We start from the raw sequence: 14,070 nt of genomic DNA, 5'->3' as shown, positions 1-14,070 counted from the left end.
GGATGTGTGGGGATGTGTGGGGATGTGTGGATGTGTGGGGGGGGGGTGTGGGGGTGTGGGCGTGTGGGGGTGTGGGGGTGTGGGGGTGTGGATGTGTGGGGATGTGTGGGGATGTGTGGATGTGTGGGGGTGTGGATGTGTGGGGGTGTGGATGTGTGGATGTGTGGATGTGTGGGGATGTGTGGGGATGTGTGGATGTGTGGGGGGGGGTGTGGGGGTGTGGGCGTGTGGGCGTGTGGGGGTGTGGGGGTGTGGGGGTGTGGATGTGTGGGGATGTGTGGGGATGTGTGGATGTGTGGGGGTGTGGATGTGTGGGGGTGTGGATGTGTGGGGGTGTGGATGTGTGGGGGTGTGGATGTGTGGGGATGTGTGGATGTGTGGGGATGTGTGGATGTGTGGGGGTGTGGATGTGTGGGGGTGTGGATGTGTGGGGGTGTGGATGTGTGGATGTGTGGATGTGTGGGGATGTGTGGGGATGTGTGGATGTGTGGGGATGTGTGGATGTGTGGGGGGGGGTGTGGGGGTGTGGGCGTGTGGGGGTGTGGGGGTGTGGGGGTGTGGATGTGTGGGGATGTGTGGGGATGTGTGGATGTGTGGGGATGTGTGGATGTGTGGGGGTGTGGATGTGTGGATGTGTGGATGTGTGGATGTGTGGATGTGTGGATGTGTGGATGTGGGGATGTGTGGATGTGGGGATGTGTGGGGATGTGTGGGGATGTGTGGGGATGTGTGGGGATGTGTGGGGATGTGTGGGGATGTGTGGGGATGTGTGGGGGTGTGTGGGGATGTGTGGGGGTGTGTGGGGGTGTGTGGGGGTGTGTGGGGGTGTGTGGGGGTGTGTGGGGGTGTGTGGGGTGTGTGGGGGTGTGTGGGGGTGTGGTGTGGGGGGTGTGGGGGTGTGTGGGGGTGTGTGGGGTGTGTGGGGGTGTGTGGGGTGTGTGGGGTGTGTGGGGGTGTGTGGGGGTGTGTGGGTGTGTGGGGGTGTGGGGGTGTGTGGGGGTGTGTGGGGGTGTGGGGGTGTGGATGTGTGGGGGTGTGGATGTGTGGATGTGTGGATGTGTGGATGTGTGGGGATGTGGGGATGTGTGGGGATGTGTGGATGTGTGGGGATGTGTGGGGTGTGGGGGGTGTGGGGGTGTGGGGGTGTGGGGGTGTGGGGGTGTGGGGTGTGGGGGTGTGGGGGTGGGGGATGTGTGGGATGTGGTGGGGGTGTGTGGATGTGTGGGGGTGTGGATGGGTGGGGGTGTGGATGTGTGGGGGTGTGGATGTGTGGGGGTGTGGATGTGTGGATGTGTGGATGTGTGGATGTGGGGATGTGTGGGGATGTGTGGGGATGTGTGGGGATGTGTGGGGATGTGTGGGGATGTGTGGGGATGTGTGGGGGGTGTGGGGGTTGGGGGTGTGGGGTGTGGGGGTGTGGGGGTGTGGGGTGTGGGGTGTGGGGGTGTGGGGGGGTGGGGGTGTGGGGGTGTGGGGGTGTGGGGATGTGTGGGGATGTGTGGGGATGTGTGGGGCATGTGTGGATGTGGGGGGTGTGGGGATGTGTGGGGGGTGTGGAGTGTGGGGGTGTGGATGTGTGGGGGTGTGGATGTGGGGGTGTGGATGTGTGGGGGTGTGGATGTGTGGGGGGTGTGGATGTGTGGGGGTGTGGATGTGTGGGGGTGTGGATGTGTGGGGGTGTGGATGTGTGGGGGTGTGGATGTGTGGGGTGTGGATGTGTGGGGGTGTGGATGTGGGGGGGGTGTGGTGGATGTGGGGGTGTGGTGTGTGGGTGTGGGGGGGTGTGGATGTGGGGGGGTGTGGATGTGTGGGGGTGTGGATGTGTGGGGTGTGGATGTGTGGGGGTGTGGATGTGTGGGGGTGTGGATGTGGGGGGTGTGGATGTGTGGGGGTGTGGATGTGTGGGGGTGTGGATGTGTGGGGGTGTGGATGTGTGGGGGTGTGGATGTGTGGGGGTGTGGATGTGGGGGGTGTGGATGTGTGGGGGTGTGGATGTGTGGGGGGGTGTGGGGATGTGTGGGGGTGTGGATGTGTGGGGGTGTGGATGTGTGGGGGTGTGGATGTGTGGGGGGTGTGGATGTGGGGGGGTGTGGATGTGGGGGGTGTGGATGTGGGGGGGGTGTGGATGTGGGGGGGTGTGGATGTGGGGGGGTGTGGATGTGGGGGGGTGTGGATGTGGGGGGGTGTGGATGTGGGGGGGTGTGGATGTGGGGGGGTGTGGATGTGGGGGGTGTGGATGTGGGGGGTGTGGATGTGGGGGGGTGGGATGTGGGGGGGTGTGGATGTGGGGGGTGTGGATGTGGGGGGGTGTGGATGTGGGGGGGTGTGGATGTGGGGGGGTGTGGATGTGGGGGGGTGTGGATGTGGGGGGGTGTGGATGTGGGGGGGTGTGGATGTGGGGGGTGTGGTGTGGGGGGTGTGGATGTGGGGGGTGTGGATGTGGGGGGGTGGATGTGGGGGTGTGGATGTGGGGGGGTGTGGATGTGGGGGGGTGTGGATGTGGGGGGGGTGGATGTGGGGGGTGTGGAGTGGGGGGTGTGGATGTGGGGGGTGTGGATGTGGGGGGGTGTGGATGTGGGGGGGGTGTGGATGTGGGGGGGTGTGGATGTGGGGGGGTGTGGATGTGGGGGGGTGTGGATGTGGGGGGGTGTGGATGTGGGGGGGGTGTGGATGGGGGGTGGGGGGGGGTGTGGATGTGGGGGGGTGTGGATGTGGGGGGTGGGGGGGTGTGATGTGGGGGGGTGTGGATGTGGGGGGGGTGTGGATGTGGGGGGGTGTGGATGTGGGGGGGTGTGGATGTGGGGGGGTGTGGATGTGGGGGGGTGTGGATGTGGGGGGGTGTGGATGTGGGGGGGTGTGGATGTGGGGGGGGTGTGGATGTGGGGGGGTGTGGATGTGGGGGGGTGTGGTTGGGGGGGTGTGGATGTGGGGGGGTGTGGATGTGGGGGGTGTGGATGGGGGGTGTGGATGTGGGGGGGTGTGGATGTGGGGGGGTGAGGTGGGGGGGTGTGTGGGGGGTGTGGATGTGGGGGGGTGTGGATGTGGGGGGGTGTGGATGTGGGGGGGTGTGGATGTGGGGGGGGTGATGTGGGGGGGTGTGGATGTGGGGGGGTGTGGATGTGGGGGGTGTGGATGTGTGGGGGTGTGGATGTGTGGGGGTGTGGATGTGGGGGGGTGTGGATGTGGGGGGGTGTGGATGTGTGGGGGGTGTGGATGTGGGGGGGTGTGGATGTGGGGGGGTGTGGATGTGGGGGGTGTGGATGTGGGGGGGTGTGTGGGGGGTGTGGATGTGGGGGGGTGTGGATGTGGGGGGGGGTGGATGTGGGGGGGGTGTGGATGTGGGGGGTGTGGATGTGTGGGGGTGTGGATGTGTGGGGGTGTGGATGTGTGGGGGTGGGATGTGGGGGGGTGTGGATGTGGGGGGGTGTGGATGTGTGGGGGTGTGGATGTGGGGGGGGTGTGGATGTGGGGGGGTGTGGATGTGGGGGGGTGTGGATGTGTGGGGGTGTGGATGTGTGGGGGTGTGGATGTGTGGGGGTGTGGATGTGTGGGGGTGTGGATGTGTGTTTGTATTTTTTCTAGGTCCGGGTTTCACAGGTAGAGAGGCCAGATTCCAGGAGGCACCCCATTATTTATCCTTTGGCCAGACACTCCTCACCCTTGATGCACCCATTATAATTGTTAACTTGGAGCAAGAGTCTAAATATTTGGAATACATAATAATTACTGTCAAATAAAGAAAGCTGACCTGTGCTTTCTATCAAACTGGGTCTGAAAGTCAGGTACATTGGAGAAAATGGAGTACTTTTGTGCAGTCATAGAATCTCTCCAGTGTGGAAACAGGCCCTTCAGCCCAACATGTCCACTCTAACCATCTAAAGAGGAACCCACCCAGACCCATTCACCTACCCAATTATCCGATATTTACAGCTGACTAATGCACCTAACCAACACATCCCTGAACACTATGGGCAATTTAGCATGGTCAATTCATGTAACTTGCACATAGTTGGATTGTGGGAGGAAACCGGAACACCTGGAGGAAACCCACGCAGACACTGGGAGAATGTGCAAACTCCACACAGTCACCCAAGGCTGGAATCGATCCCGGGTCCCTGATGCTATGAGGCAGCAGTTTTAACCACTGAGCCACCATGTAAAATTACTTAGATTTAGATTACTTACAGTGTGGAAACAGGCCCTTCGGCCCAACAAGTCCATACCGACCCGCCGAAGCACAACCCACCCAGACCCATTCCCCTACATTTACCCCTGCATCTAACACTATTGGCAATTTAGCATGGCCAATTCACCTGACCTGCACATTTTTGGACTGTGGGAGGAAACCGGAGCACCCGGAGGAAACCCACGCAGACACGGGGAGAATGTGCAAACTCCACACAGTCAGTCGCCTGAGACGGGAACTGAACCTGGTCTCTGGCGCTGTGAGACAGCAGTGCTAACCATTGTGCCACTATGCCACCCACTCACCTTCTGAGTTGACTGTGGGAATAAACGAGGCTAGATTTCCAGCACATAACCCCAGTGAGTCAGGACAATAGTTTAACAATAATTACAATCTCAAAATTGATTTGAAGTTTACAAAACACCAGGCAGGCTGTGGTGAGTGAATGCTTTGTTGCACCAAAATGAAAGAGCATGTGCTGTGGAGCCAAATGCTTAGACAGGAATATTTGATAAGGGGCTAAAAATCTGTGCTCAAAATGGGGAGTTCACATCTCTATTGTTCTGTTTAAAGTTAAGAACTTGGCCACAATTTTGATCCACAGGAAGCACTCAGATGGACAAACAAATGGAAGAGAAAACTATAGAGTTACAGAAACAGTCATCATGGAAACAGACGCTTTGTCCAACTCATCCATGCCTACCAGATATCCTAACCTAATCTATCTCGCTTGTCAATAGTTGGCCCTCTAAACCCTTCCTATTCATATAACCATCCAGATGTCTTTTAAATGCTGCTATTGTACCAGCCTTCACCACTTTCTCATTCCATACATGCACCACGTTAGGAGTGAAAATGTTGTCCCTTAAGCCCCTTTCATATCTTTCCCCTCTCACTTTTAGCCTATGCCCTCTAGTTTTGGACTCGCCTATCCTGGGAAAAAGACCTTCACTATTCACTCTCTCCATGTCCCTTGTGATTTTACAAACTTTTATATGGTCATCCCTCGGCCTGAGATGCTCCGAGGAAAACAGCCCCAGCCTATTCAGCCTCTTCCTACAGCTTAAACCCTCCAACCCTGGCAACATCCTTGTAAAGAAAGGAAGTACACTGACAAAAATCAAGTATTCGTTGGATTTCTTCCTGAAATAGATTCATAGAATCCCTACAGTGAGGAACAAGGCCGTTCAGGCCGTAGAGTCTGCACCAACTCTCCAAAGCGCATTCTACAGAGACTCAACAACCCGATCACTACAAATTTAACCTGGTTCATCCAACTAGCCTGCACATCTCTGGACACAACTGGGCAATTTACCACAGCCAAGTCACTAACCTGCACATCTTTGGTGGAAATTAGAGCACTCGAAAGAAATCCAAGCAAACATAGGGAGAACGAGCAAACTCATGGACAGTTGCCCAAGGCTGAGAGGAGTTAGTGTTATGAGGCAGCAGTGCAATTGTTTTTAAATAATAATGTCATGTCCAGGCTTGGACCTAATGCCGTCTAGGCCACTTTGACTGTAATGACAGGGCCTAGTCTTTCCTTATCTAGGCATGGAACAGAAAGGCAGTTCGCAAGTAAATTAGTCATCCAAAAAACACGGATAGGGTATACTGCCGTCACTGATTTTCTGCGAAGTTATTTGCTAACAGGGCTCACTTCGCAGATGTAAAAAACTGCACAGTCATCAGATGGTCAGCTATCAAGTAGTAAGAAAGAAGAGGAAGTTAATTGGGTAAAAAATCAATCATATTTCAATTGATGAATTTTACATTGAAACATTCCATGGGCTAATCTGATTTGATTTATTACTGTCTTGTGTACTGAGGAACAGTGAAACGTATCACCTTACAAGCCTCACAGACAGATGGTACTATACAAGTGCATCAGGGTAACAGAACAGAGTGCAGAACACAGTGTTACTGTTGAGAAGGTGCAGAGAACGATCAACATTAATATTAACAAGATCCATTCAAAAGTCTCAAGTGCGGAAATAAACAACTAAAGTTGAAAGACTATAAACAGATCAACAAGGTCAACATTTAATGCTGATTGACACTTAACCATTAATAAATTGTGTAATATGAACAGATTCAATGGGGAGTGGAACAATTCTTGGTACTGGAACAGAAACAGAACAACAAAACAGGAAGAGAGAGAAGAGCAAGATCTGTACCAACGTCAGCTAGGGGAGATCAGAATGTTGGACTGTGGCAATTGTGTAAATATAGGAACAGGAAGTCAGCCAGCCCCTTGAGCCTGCTTCACCATTCAATGAGATCATGGCAAATCTGTGGCCTAACTCAATATATCTGCCTTTGGCCCAAAGCCCAATATCTTTGCTTAACCCAAACTTATTTATCTCACATTTAAAATTAACAGCCGAGCTAACAGTGATTTCCATCTGGGGAGAGAATTCCAAACCTCAATCATTCTGTAGGTAGAATGGCTTCCTACAATTCCTCCAGAATTATCTGGCCTAATATTTTGACTATGCCTCCTAGTTCTACAATTTGAAACCAGTGGAAATAGTTGATTTTATCTACTGTTTTTTTCTTCCTGGTGGTAGAGAGTCAGAGTTGTGCAGCATGGAAACAGATCCTTCAGTCCAACTCGTCCATGCTGCCTAGATATCAGAAATTAATCTAGTCCCATTTGCCAGTCATTGGCCCATATCCCTCTGAACCCTACCTATTCATACGCCCTGTCTTTTAAATGCTGTAATTGTACCAGCCTCCACCACTTCCTCTGGCAGCTCATTCCATACACACACACCAACTTCTGCTTGAAAAAGTTGCCCCTTAGGTCCCTTTTAAATCCTTCTCCTCTCACGTTACACATATGCCCTCTTGTTCTGGACTCACCCACCCCAGGGAAAAGACATTTACCTATCCATGCCCCTCACAATTTTATAAACCTAAGGTCACCGCTCAGTTTCCAATACTCCAGGGAAAATAACCCCAGCCTGTTCAGTCTCTCCCTATAGACTCAACCCTCCAGCCCTGCAACGTCCTTGTAAACCTTTTCTGAACCCTTTAAAGTTTCACAATGGCCTTCCTATAGCAGAATTGCACAATACATTGAGACTTCGATCAGGCCCATCCCTTAAATTTCTCAATTCCAGAGAAAACAGCCCTAATTTGCATAATCTATCCTTATAACTTAATCCTGTTATCCAGGTTTCATTCTTGCACACATATGTTGTACTCCTTCCAAAACTAATATTCATTTCCTAAGGTGCGGTGCCCAGATGTACTCCAAGTGGGGTCTAACAAGGACTTTTGTAAAGCTGTAGAGCAACGTCCATGTCCAAGATATAAAGGTCTTTGCTCTCTGCAATTTAATAAAGGAGTATTTGTGTGGCTATTGGGCAAGTTACACATTCTAAATGCACAGCAGCATCAGTACACTATGGACATATAACGATTACAAAGCAGCCCATCAGAAATGATAAAATGTAAGTATTCTAATTATTGCACATACTCACATGAGCACAAGACTAGAGATAAATGAACTAATGCAAGATCAGGAAAATGGGTAAAAAAAAGTTTAGTCTCTGGCCAGAGAGGGAAATGATGCAAAATGCAAAATATATTGCTAGTTCAGCAAAACAATTACGCCACAGGAGAAAAATGCATTAAGCAGCACTTGGCTGCATGAGAAAGCATTGGATGTTGAGGTTTTACAGGGTATCAGAAGCAGTGATCTCAAAACTTCGTCACAGGCAAGTCCTTTACATAGAACATAGAAAAATACAGCGCAGTACAGGCCCTTTGGCCCTCGATGTTGCGCCGATCGAAGCCCACCTAACCTACATTAGTTCACTATCCTCCATATGCCTATCCAATGCCCATTTAAATGCCCATAATGAGGGAGAGTCCACCACTGCTACTGGCAGGGCATTCCATGAACTCACGACTCGCTGAGTAAAGAATCTACCCCTAACATCTGTCCTATACCTACCACCCCTTAATTTAAAGCTATGCCCCCTCGTAATAGCTGACTCCATACGTGGAAAAAGGTTCTCATGGTCAACCCTATCTAAACCCCTAATCATCTTGTACACCTCTATTAAGTCACCCCTAAACCTTCTTTTCTCCAATGAAAACAGCCCCAAGTGCCTCAGCCTTTCCTCATACGATCTTCCTACCATACCAGGCAACATCCTGGTAAACCTCCTCTGCACCCGTTCCAGTGCCTCCACATCCTTCCTATAGTATGGCGACCAAAACTGCACACAATACTCCAGATGCGGCCGCACCAGAGTCTTATACAACTGCAACATGACCTCAGGGCTCAGGAACTCAATTCCTCTACCAATAAAAGCCAGTACGCCATATGCCTTCTTCACCGCACTATTTACCTGGGTGGCAACTTTCAGAGATCTGTGTACATGGACACTAAGATCCCTCTGCTCATCCACACTACCAAGTATCCGACCATTAGCCCAGTACCCCATCTTTTTGTTACTCTTACCAAAGTGAATCACCTCACACTTACCTACATTGAACTCCATTTGCCACCTTTCTGCCCAGCTCTGCAACTTATCTATATCCCGCTGTAACCTGACACATCCTTCCTCACTGTCAACAACTCCACCGACTTTCGTATCATCCGCAAACTTGCTCATCCAACCTTCTCGCCCCTCCTCCAGGTCATTTATAAAAATGACAAACAGCAATGGTCCCAAAACAGATCCTTGCGGAACATCGCTAGTAACTGCACTCCAAGATGAACCTTTACCATCAACTACTACCCTCTGTCTTCTTCCAGCCAGCCAATTCCTAATCCAAACCTCCAACTCACCCTCAATGCCATACCTCCATATTTTTTGCAGTAGCCTACCATGGGGAACCTAATCAAATGCCTTACTAAAATCCATATACACCACATCTACCGCTTTACCCTCGTCTACCTCCTTAGTCACCTTCTCAAAGAATTCAATAAGGTTTGTGAGGCACGACCTGCCCTTCACAAAACCATGCTGACTATCCTTGATCACATTATTCCTATCCAGATGTGCATAAATCCTATCCCTTACAATTCTCTCTAAGACTTTGCCCACAACAGAAGTGAGACTCACCGGCCTATAGTTACTAAGGTTATCCCTACTCCCCTTCTTGAACAAGGGAACCACATTTGCTATCCTCCAATCTTCTGGCACTATTCCTGTAGACAACGAGGACATAAAAATCAAGGCCAATGGCTCTGCAATCTCCTCCCTTGCTTCCCAGAGAATCCTAGGATAAATGCTATCAGGCCCAGGGGACTTATCTATTTTCACCCTTTCCAGAATTTCCAACACCTCTTCCCTACATACCTCAAAGGCGTCCATTCTAATTAATTGTGACTCAATATTCACATTGGCAACAATGCCCTGTTCCTGAGTGAATACTGACGAAAAGTATTCATTCAGTGTCTCCCCAATCTCTTCAGCCTCTACACGCAACTTCCCACTACTATCCTTGACTGGACCTATTCCTACCCTAGTCATTCTTTTATTCCTGACATACCTATAGAAAGCCTTAGGGTTTTCCCTAATCCTACCAACTAAGGACTTTTCATGTCCCCTCCTTGCTGCTCTTAGTTCTCTCTTCAGATCCTTCCTGGCTACCTTATAACTCTCAATCGCCCCAATTGAACCTTCACGCCTCATCTTTACATAGGCCGCCCTCTTCCATTTAACAAGGGATTCCAATTCCTTATTAAACCACGGCTCCCTCACATGACCCTTTCCACCCTGCCTGACGGGTACATACTTATCAATGACACTCAATAGTTGCTCCTTGAACAAGCTCCACATATCAATTGTGCCCATGCCTTGAAGCCTACTTTTCCAAGCCACGCATCCTAAGTCGTGCCACACCGCATCATAATTTCCCTGCCCCCAGCTATAACTCTTGCCCTGCAGTGCACACTTATCCCTCTCCATCACTAGAGTAAAAGTCACCGAATTGTGGTCACTGTCCCCAAAGTGTTCACCTACCTCCAATTCTAACACCTGGCCTGGTTCGTTACCCAGAACCAAATCCAGTATGGCCTCACCTCTTGTTGGCCTGTCTACATATTGTGTCAGGAAACCCTCCTGCACACATTGGACAAAAACCGACCCATCTAACGAACTCGAGCTATAGCTTTCCCAGTCAATATCTGGAAAGTTAAAGTCACCCATAACAACCACCCTATTACTTTCACTCTTCTCCTGAATCATCCTCGCAATCCTTTCTTCTACGTCTCTAGGACTATTAGGAGGCCTGTAAAAAACTCCTAACGGGGTGACCTCACCTTTCCTATTCCTAACCTCATCCCAAACTACCTCAGATGGCGAGTCTTCATGCATCGTCGTTTCCACCGCTGTAATACTATCTTTGAAAAACAATGCCACACCTCCCCCTCTTTTATCCCCACCTCTGACCCTACTAAAACATTTAAACCCTGGAACCTGCAACAGCCAATCCTGTCCCTGTTCTACCCATGTCTCCGTAATAGCCACAACATCGAAATCCCAGGTACCAACCCACGCTGCAAGTTCACCTACCTTATTTCGTATACCTCTTGCATTGAAGTATACACACTTCAAGACACTTTCCTGTTTACAGGCACCCTCCTTTGAGATTGATGCCATGTTCCTAACCTCCCTACACTCCAGGTCCTGCACCCTAAAGCTACAGTCTAGGTTCCCATGAAGCCTTTTAATTGTTGAAGGAGAAAAGGTGAAAGAATGGTTTGGAGGTGCTGGTGTTGGATTGGGTATACAAAGTTAAAAATCATAACACCTGGTTATAGTCCAACAGGTTTATTTGGAAGCACTAGCATGATCTTATACTCCACAACCACGTGATGTATAACACAACAGAGTGCTTCCAAATAAACCTGTTGGACTATAACCTGGTGTTGTGCGATTTTTTAACCAAAGAATGGAGATGAAATTGCTGAAGCGAACAAATGCTGTTATGGATTGGAGAAGGCAAGAAAAGAAATGTACAGAGAACTAGAGTCAGAATAATATGCACAGGAATGAGAAGCTTGCAGTTGCAGATTTCAGATAGTATGAAGCCATAGAAAAACATGGAGTCAGCAATGTAAATTAAATTCGACTGGGATAAGGAAGTCAATGGCAGTCAGCAACCTTGAAGGCAGTGGGTAAATGTGTTCAGTTTGGTGCACAATATTGTATGCAAAGCTTTGGATGAATTGGAAGTTACAGAGGGAGGATGATGTCAGAGAATATGTAGGAGAAGCCAAGTGTAATTAAACAGTCTCACCAACAACGCTGAAAATGTTGAATTATTTAAAATCAGGTTCAGCCACACAAAAACAATTTAATTCAACTGGATGACTCAGAGCTGTGAGGTTTAATCAGTCAAACCAAACTGGTTCTAAACAATACCAGTTTGAGATAATATGAACGAAATAAGATAATACTAAGATGAAATGGGCAAAGTATATCTATTAAAAAAAATAAACACCTTAAAAGCATCTCCCACTAATTTTAACAAGGTACTTTGGGAAAACTTGGGCAGATCAGAGTTAACAAGTACCACTGTTATTAATAATTACTCCTAAATCAAGCTGATGGCATCCAAGTACTGTGGATTTTCTGAATGCAGATGACAGCTACACTTACAAAGCTGTTTCTGCAATACCTTCAGTAGATGTTTTCAAATCAACCTATCATGTCACATCTCTGGAGCAAGTAGGACTTGAACCTAGCCTTCTAGCTCAGAGATAGAGACACTACCACTGTGCACAAGAGCCCTCTTCAATATGGGTATCTTCAGTCCAATCTATTAAGGACTACGTTGTTGATTCAGTACCTAACAATTAGAACATGCCAGTATCACTCCAAGGAAAAGGAGAGTGATTTAACGACACTGTTGCTATCCCTTTCTACTGTGGTGCTGGACAGATATTTGCACAAGTGGATCTGAGGCTTTCAATGTAGTAATTACTCCACAGCTGGTGCCTGAAAGAGGAACTGAATCCTCTAGTCGATACTTGCAAATCACAAGTAGATGGCATGGTTTACAGTGAACAAACATATCCAATGTATTATCAATTCTTTACAGAAATAAAAATAAAAGCATTTCACTTGTATTGTTTTACTGTTCATGACAAACTTATTTTGACTGCAGATCATTTAACTGAAGCTAGTCAAATGGATTGCAAGACCACTAAACATTGAATTAAATATGTTTCTAAATTGCAATATAGCTTCAGATCCAGTATATTTTTCGGCAAAGAACGTGGGCTTCCATCTTTATAGTGTCATCTGCAGCTTGACCATATCTCAGCCAACCTCCTGCTGAAATTCTCATTCCAACCAACAGGAAAACTGTCCCAAAGCCTCCTGGTTTACCACAACTCCATTGTCTTCATCAATCTGACATCCCCTGTAAATGCTCGGTCATCCAAACTTAGTTCAGGCAGGAGATAGACAATTAAATACTACTTGGTACAAATTCCATCTTCACTCACTCAAATTGGAAAATAGAATTGATGATTTTGAAAACCTTTCAAACTATATTTTTGTAATGTGACAGCATGACAGAATCTCCGTACCTCTGCGTCAAACCAGTCACCACTGTCATTAGCAATTACTTGCTAATGAGTATGATAGTCCACCTAGGAAATTCAGTTTCACTGGTCATAGACTCGGTGGGTCCTTATGTGTGGCTAAGAAGCCTCATCTTAGAGTCTCATCTTCCACCACAGATTTGGAGGCTCTGTCCAGGTGGTGGAATTGGTCCATGATCTTGAGATTGTTGGAGTTCTTTGTCTGTACTTCCTCCTGCTGATGGGTGTCCTCAAAGGATTTACCCTCCCTCCCCCCCCCCCCCCTTCATACAGAAACTCCCTCCACGTCAGTTTCTTCTGATTAAGGAAGAGGCCATGTACTGCTATGTGGGTTGCATTTCTTGAGGGATGCCTTTGAAGTCGTCTTATTTGAGTGCCTTCCTTTAGCTGGCCAAAGATGATGTGCTGTGGAACTCAGGAATCCTAAACACATCCATCCACCGTATAATTGGAAATCATGCCTTAAACCACCTAGGCCAGCGACCCTTCCTAAAGCTTCTCCAACTCAATAAACACACCTCTGACCAATTCTTTTTGTAACCCACCTTCTCATCTCTCTCTTCCACTCAATGTCTGTATAAGATTGGTGATATTTTTGCAAAGTATCCCGCACTAAAGATTTGCAACATATAACTTTCTCTTATTAGTATCATAGCCACACCAGCTCAAAAAAAAAATCAAATATCTCCTTCCGAATAACTTTTTCAAACACAAGCTGCTAACACGTACCGAGTGAGTGTTTATAATTTCTTCAATGGAGATGTAAATAACTGGTTTGCTTAGTGTCACCATGTCAGAGTACTCATCAATATTAAATTTTTCTTCTGGTTCTGGTACATCACAGGCTAACTGGAAAAAATTCCTGTAAGGAGGAGAAAAAAAAAAGCAGTTGGTAAGGAGCCAGAGGATTCACTCACTACACAATGTTCTCATTTGGAATGAACTTTTGCTTGTAAATCAAAATCTTTAAAAGCTATGACAAAATCCAACTGCACTGACAGGATCCCCATTTATTGCAGCAGGTCGGGCAGCATTTTCAGGTACAGTTCAGAAGGAGGGTCACTGGACCCGAAACATTAACTTGGCTTTCTCTCCACTGATGCTGCCAGGCCTGCTGAGTTTCTCTTGCAATTTCTAATTTTGTTTGCGATTTCCAGCATCCTGTTTCTTCCCCCCAACCTTCCCCCCCCCCTCCCCATTTATCCCAGTTCGGCACAGCTGTATTTCAGACTTGTACCATGCATCCCATATCCAATAGTTACTTAACAGGGGATAAGAAAGGCATTTCCTAAAATCCTATAAAGGA

At 48.6% G+C, this 14,070-nt stretch overlaps 1 protein-coding gene across 1 annotated transcript in view; it reads right to left on the bottom strand.

Annotated features, from left to right (window-relative positions):
• iqgap2 (IQ motif containing GTPase activating protein 2) overlaps window positions 1-14,070 on the bottom strand; it is a 360,882-nt gene that overhangs the window by 72,029 nt on the left and 274,783 nt on the right. The window contains exon 30 of the mRNA XM_088000344.1: window positions 13,494-13,626. Within this exon, the coding sequence (XP_087856470.1) occupies window positions 13,494-13,626 (133 nt within the window). The remainder of the gene's footprint in view (window positions 1-13,493; window positions 13,627-14,070) is intronic.

This window comes from Chiloscyllium plagiosum, unplaced genomic scaffold, assembly GCF_037043375.1.
Source record: "Chiloscyllium plagiosum isolate Xiang-an unplaced genomic scaffold, Cpla_swu_hap1 HiC_scaffold_2, whole genome shotgun sequence".
Lineage (NCBI taxonomy): Eukaryota > Metazoa > Chordata > Chondrichthyes > Orectolobiformes > Hemiscylliidae > Chiloscyllium > Chiloscyllium plagiosum.
Note: the sequence above shows the minus strand (reverse complement) of the source record. Positions and strands in the feature narration are given on the sequence as shown.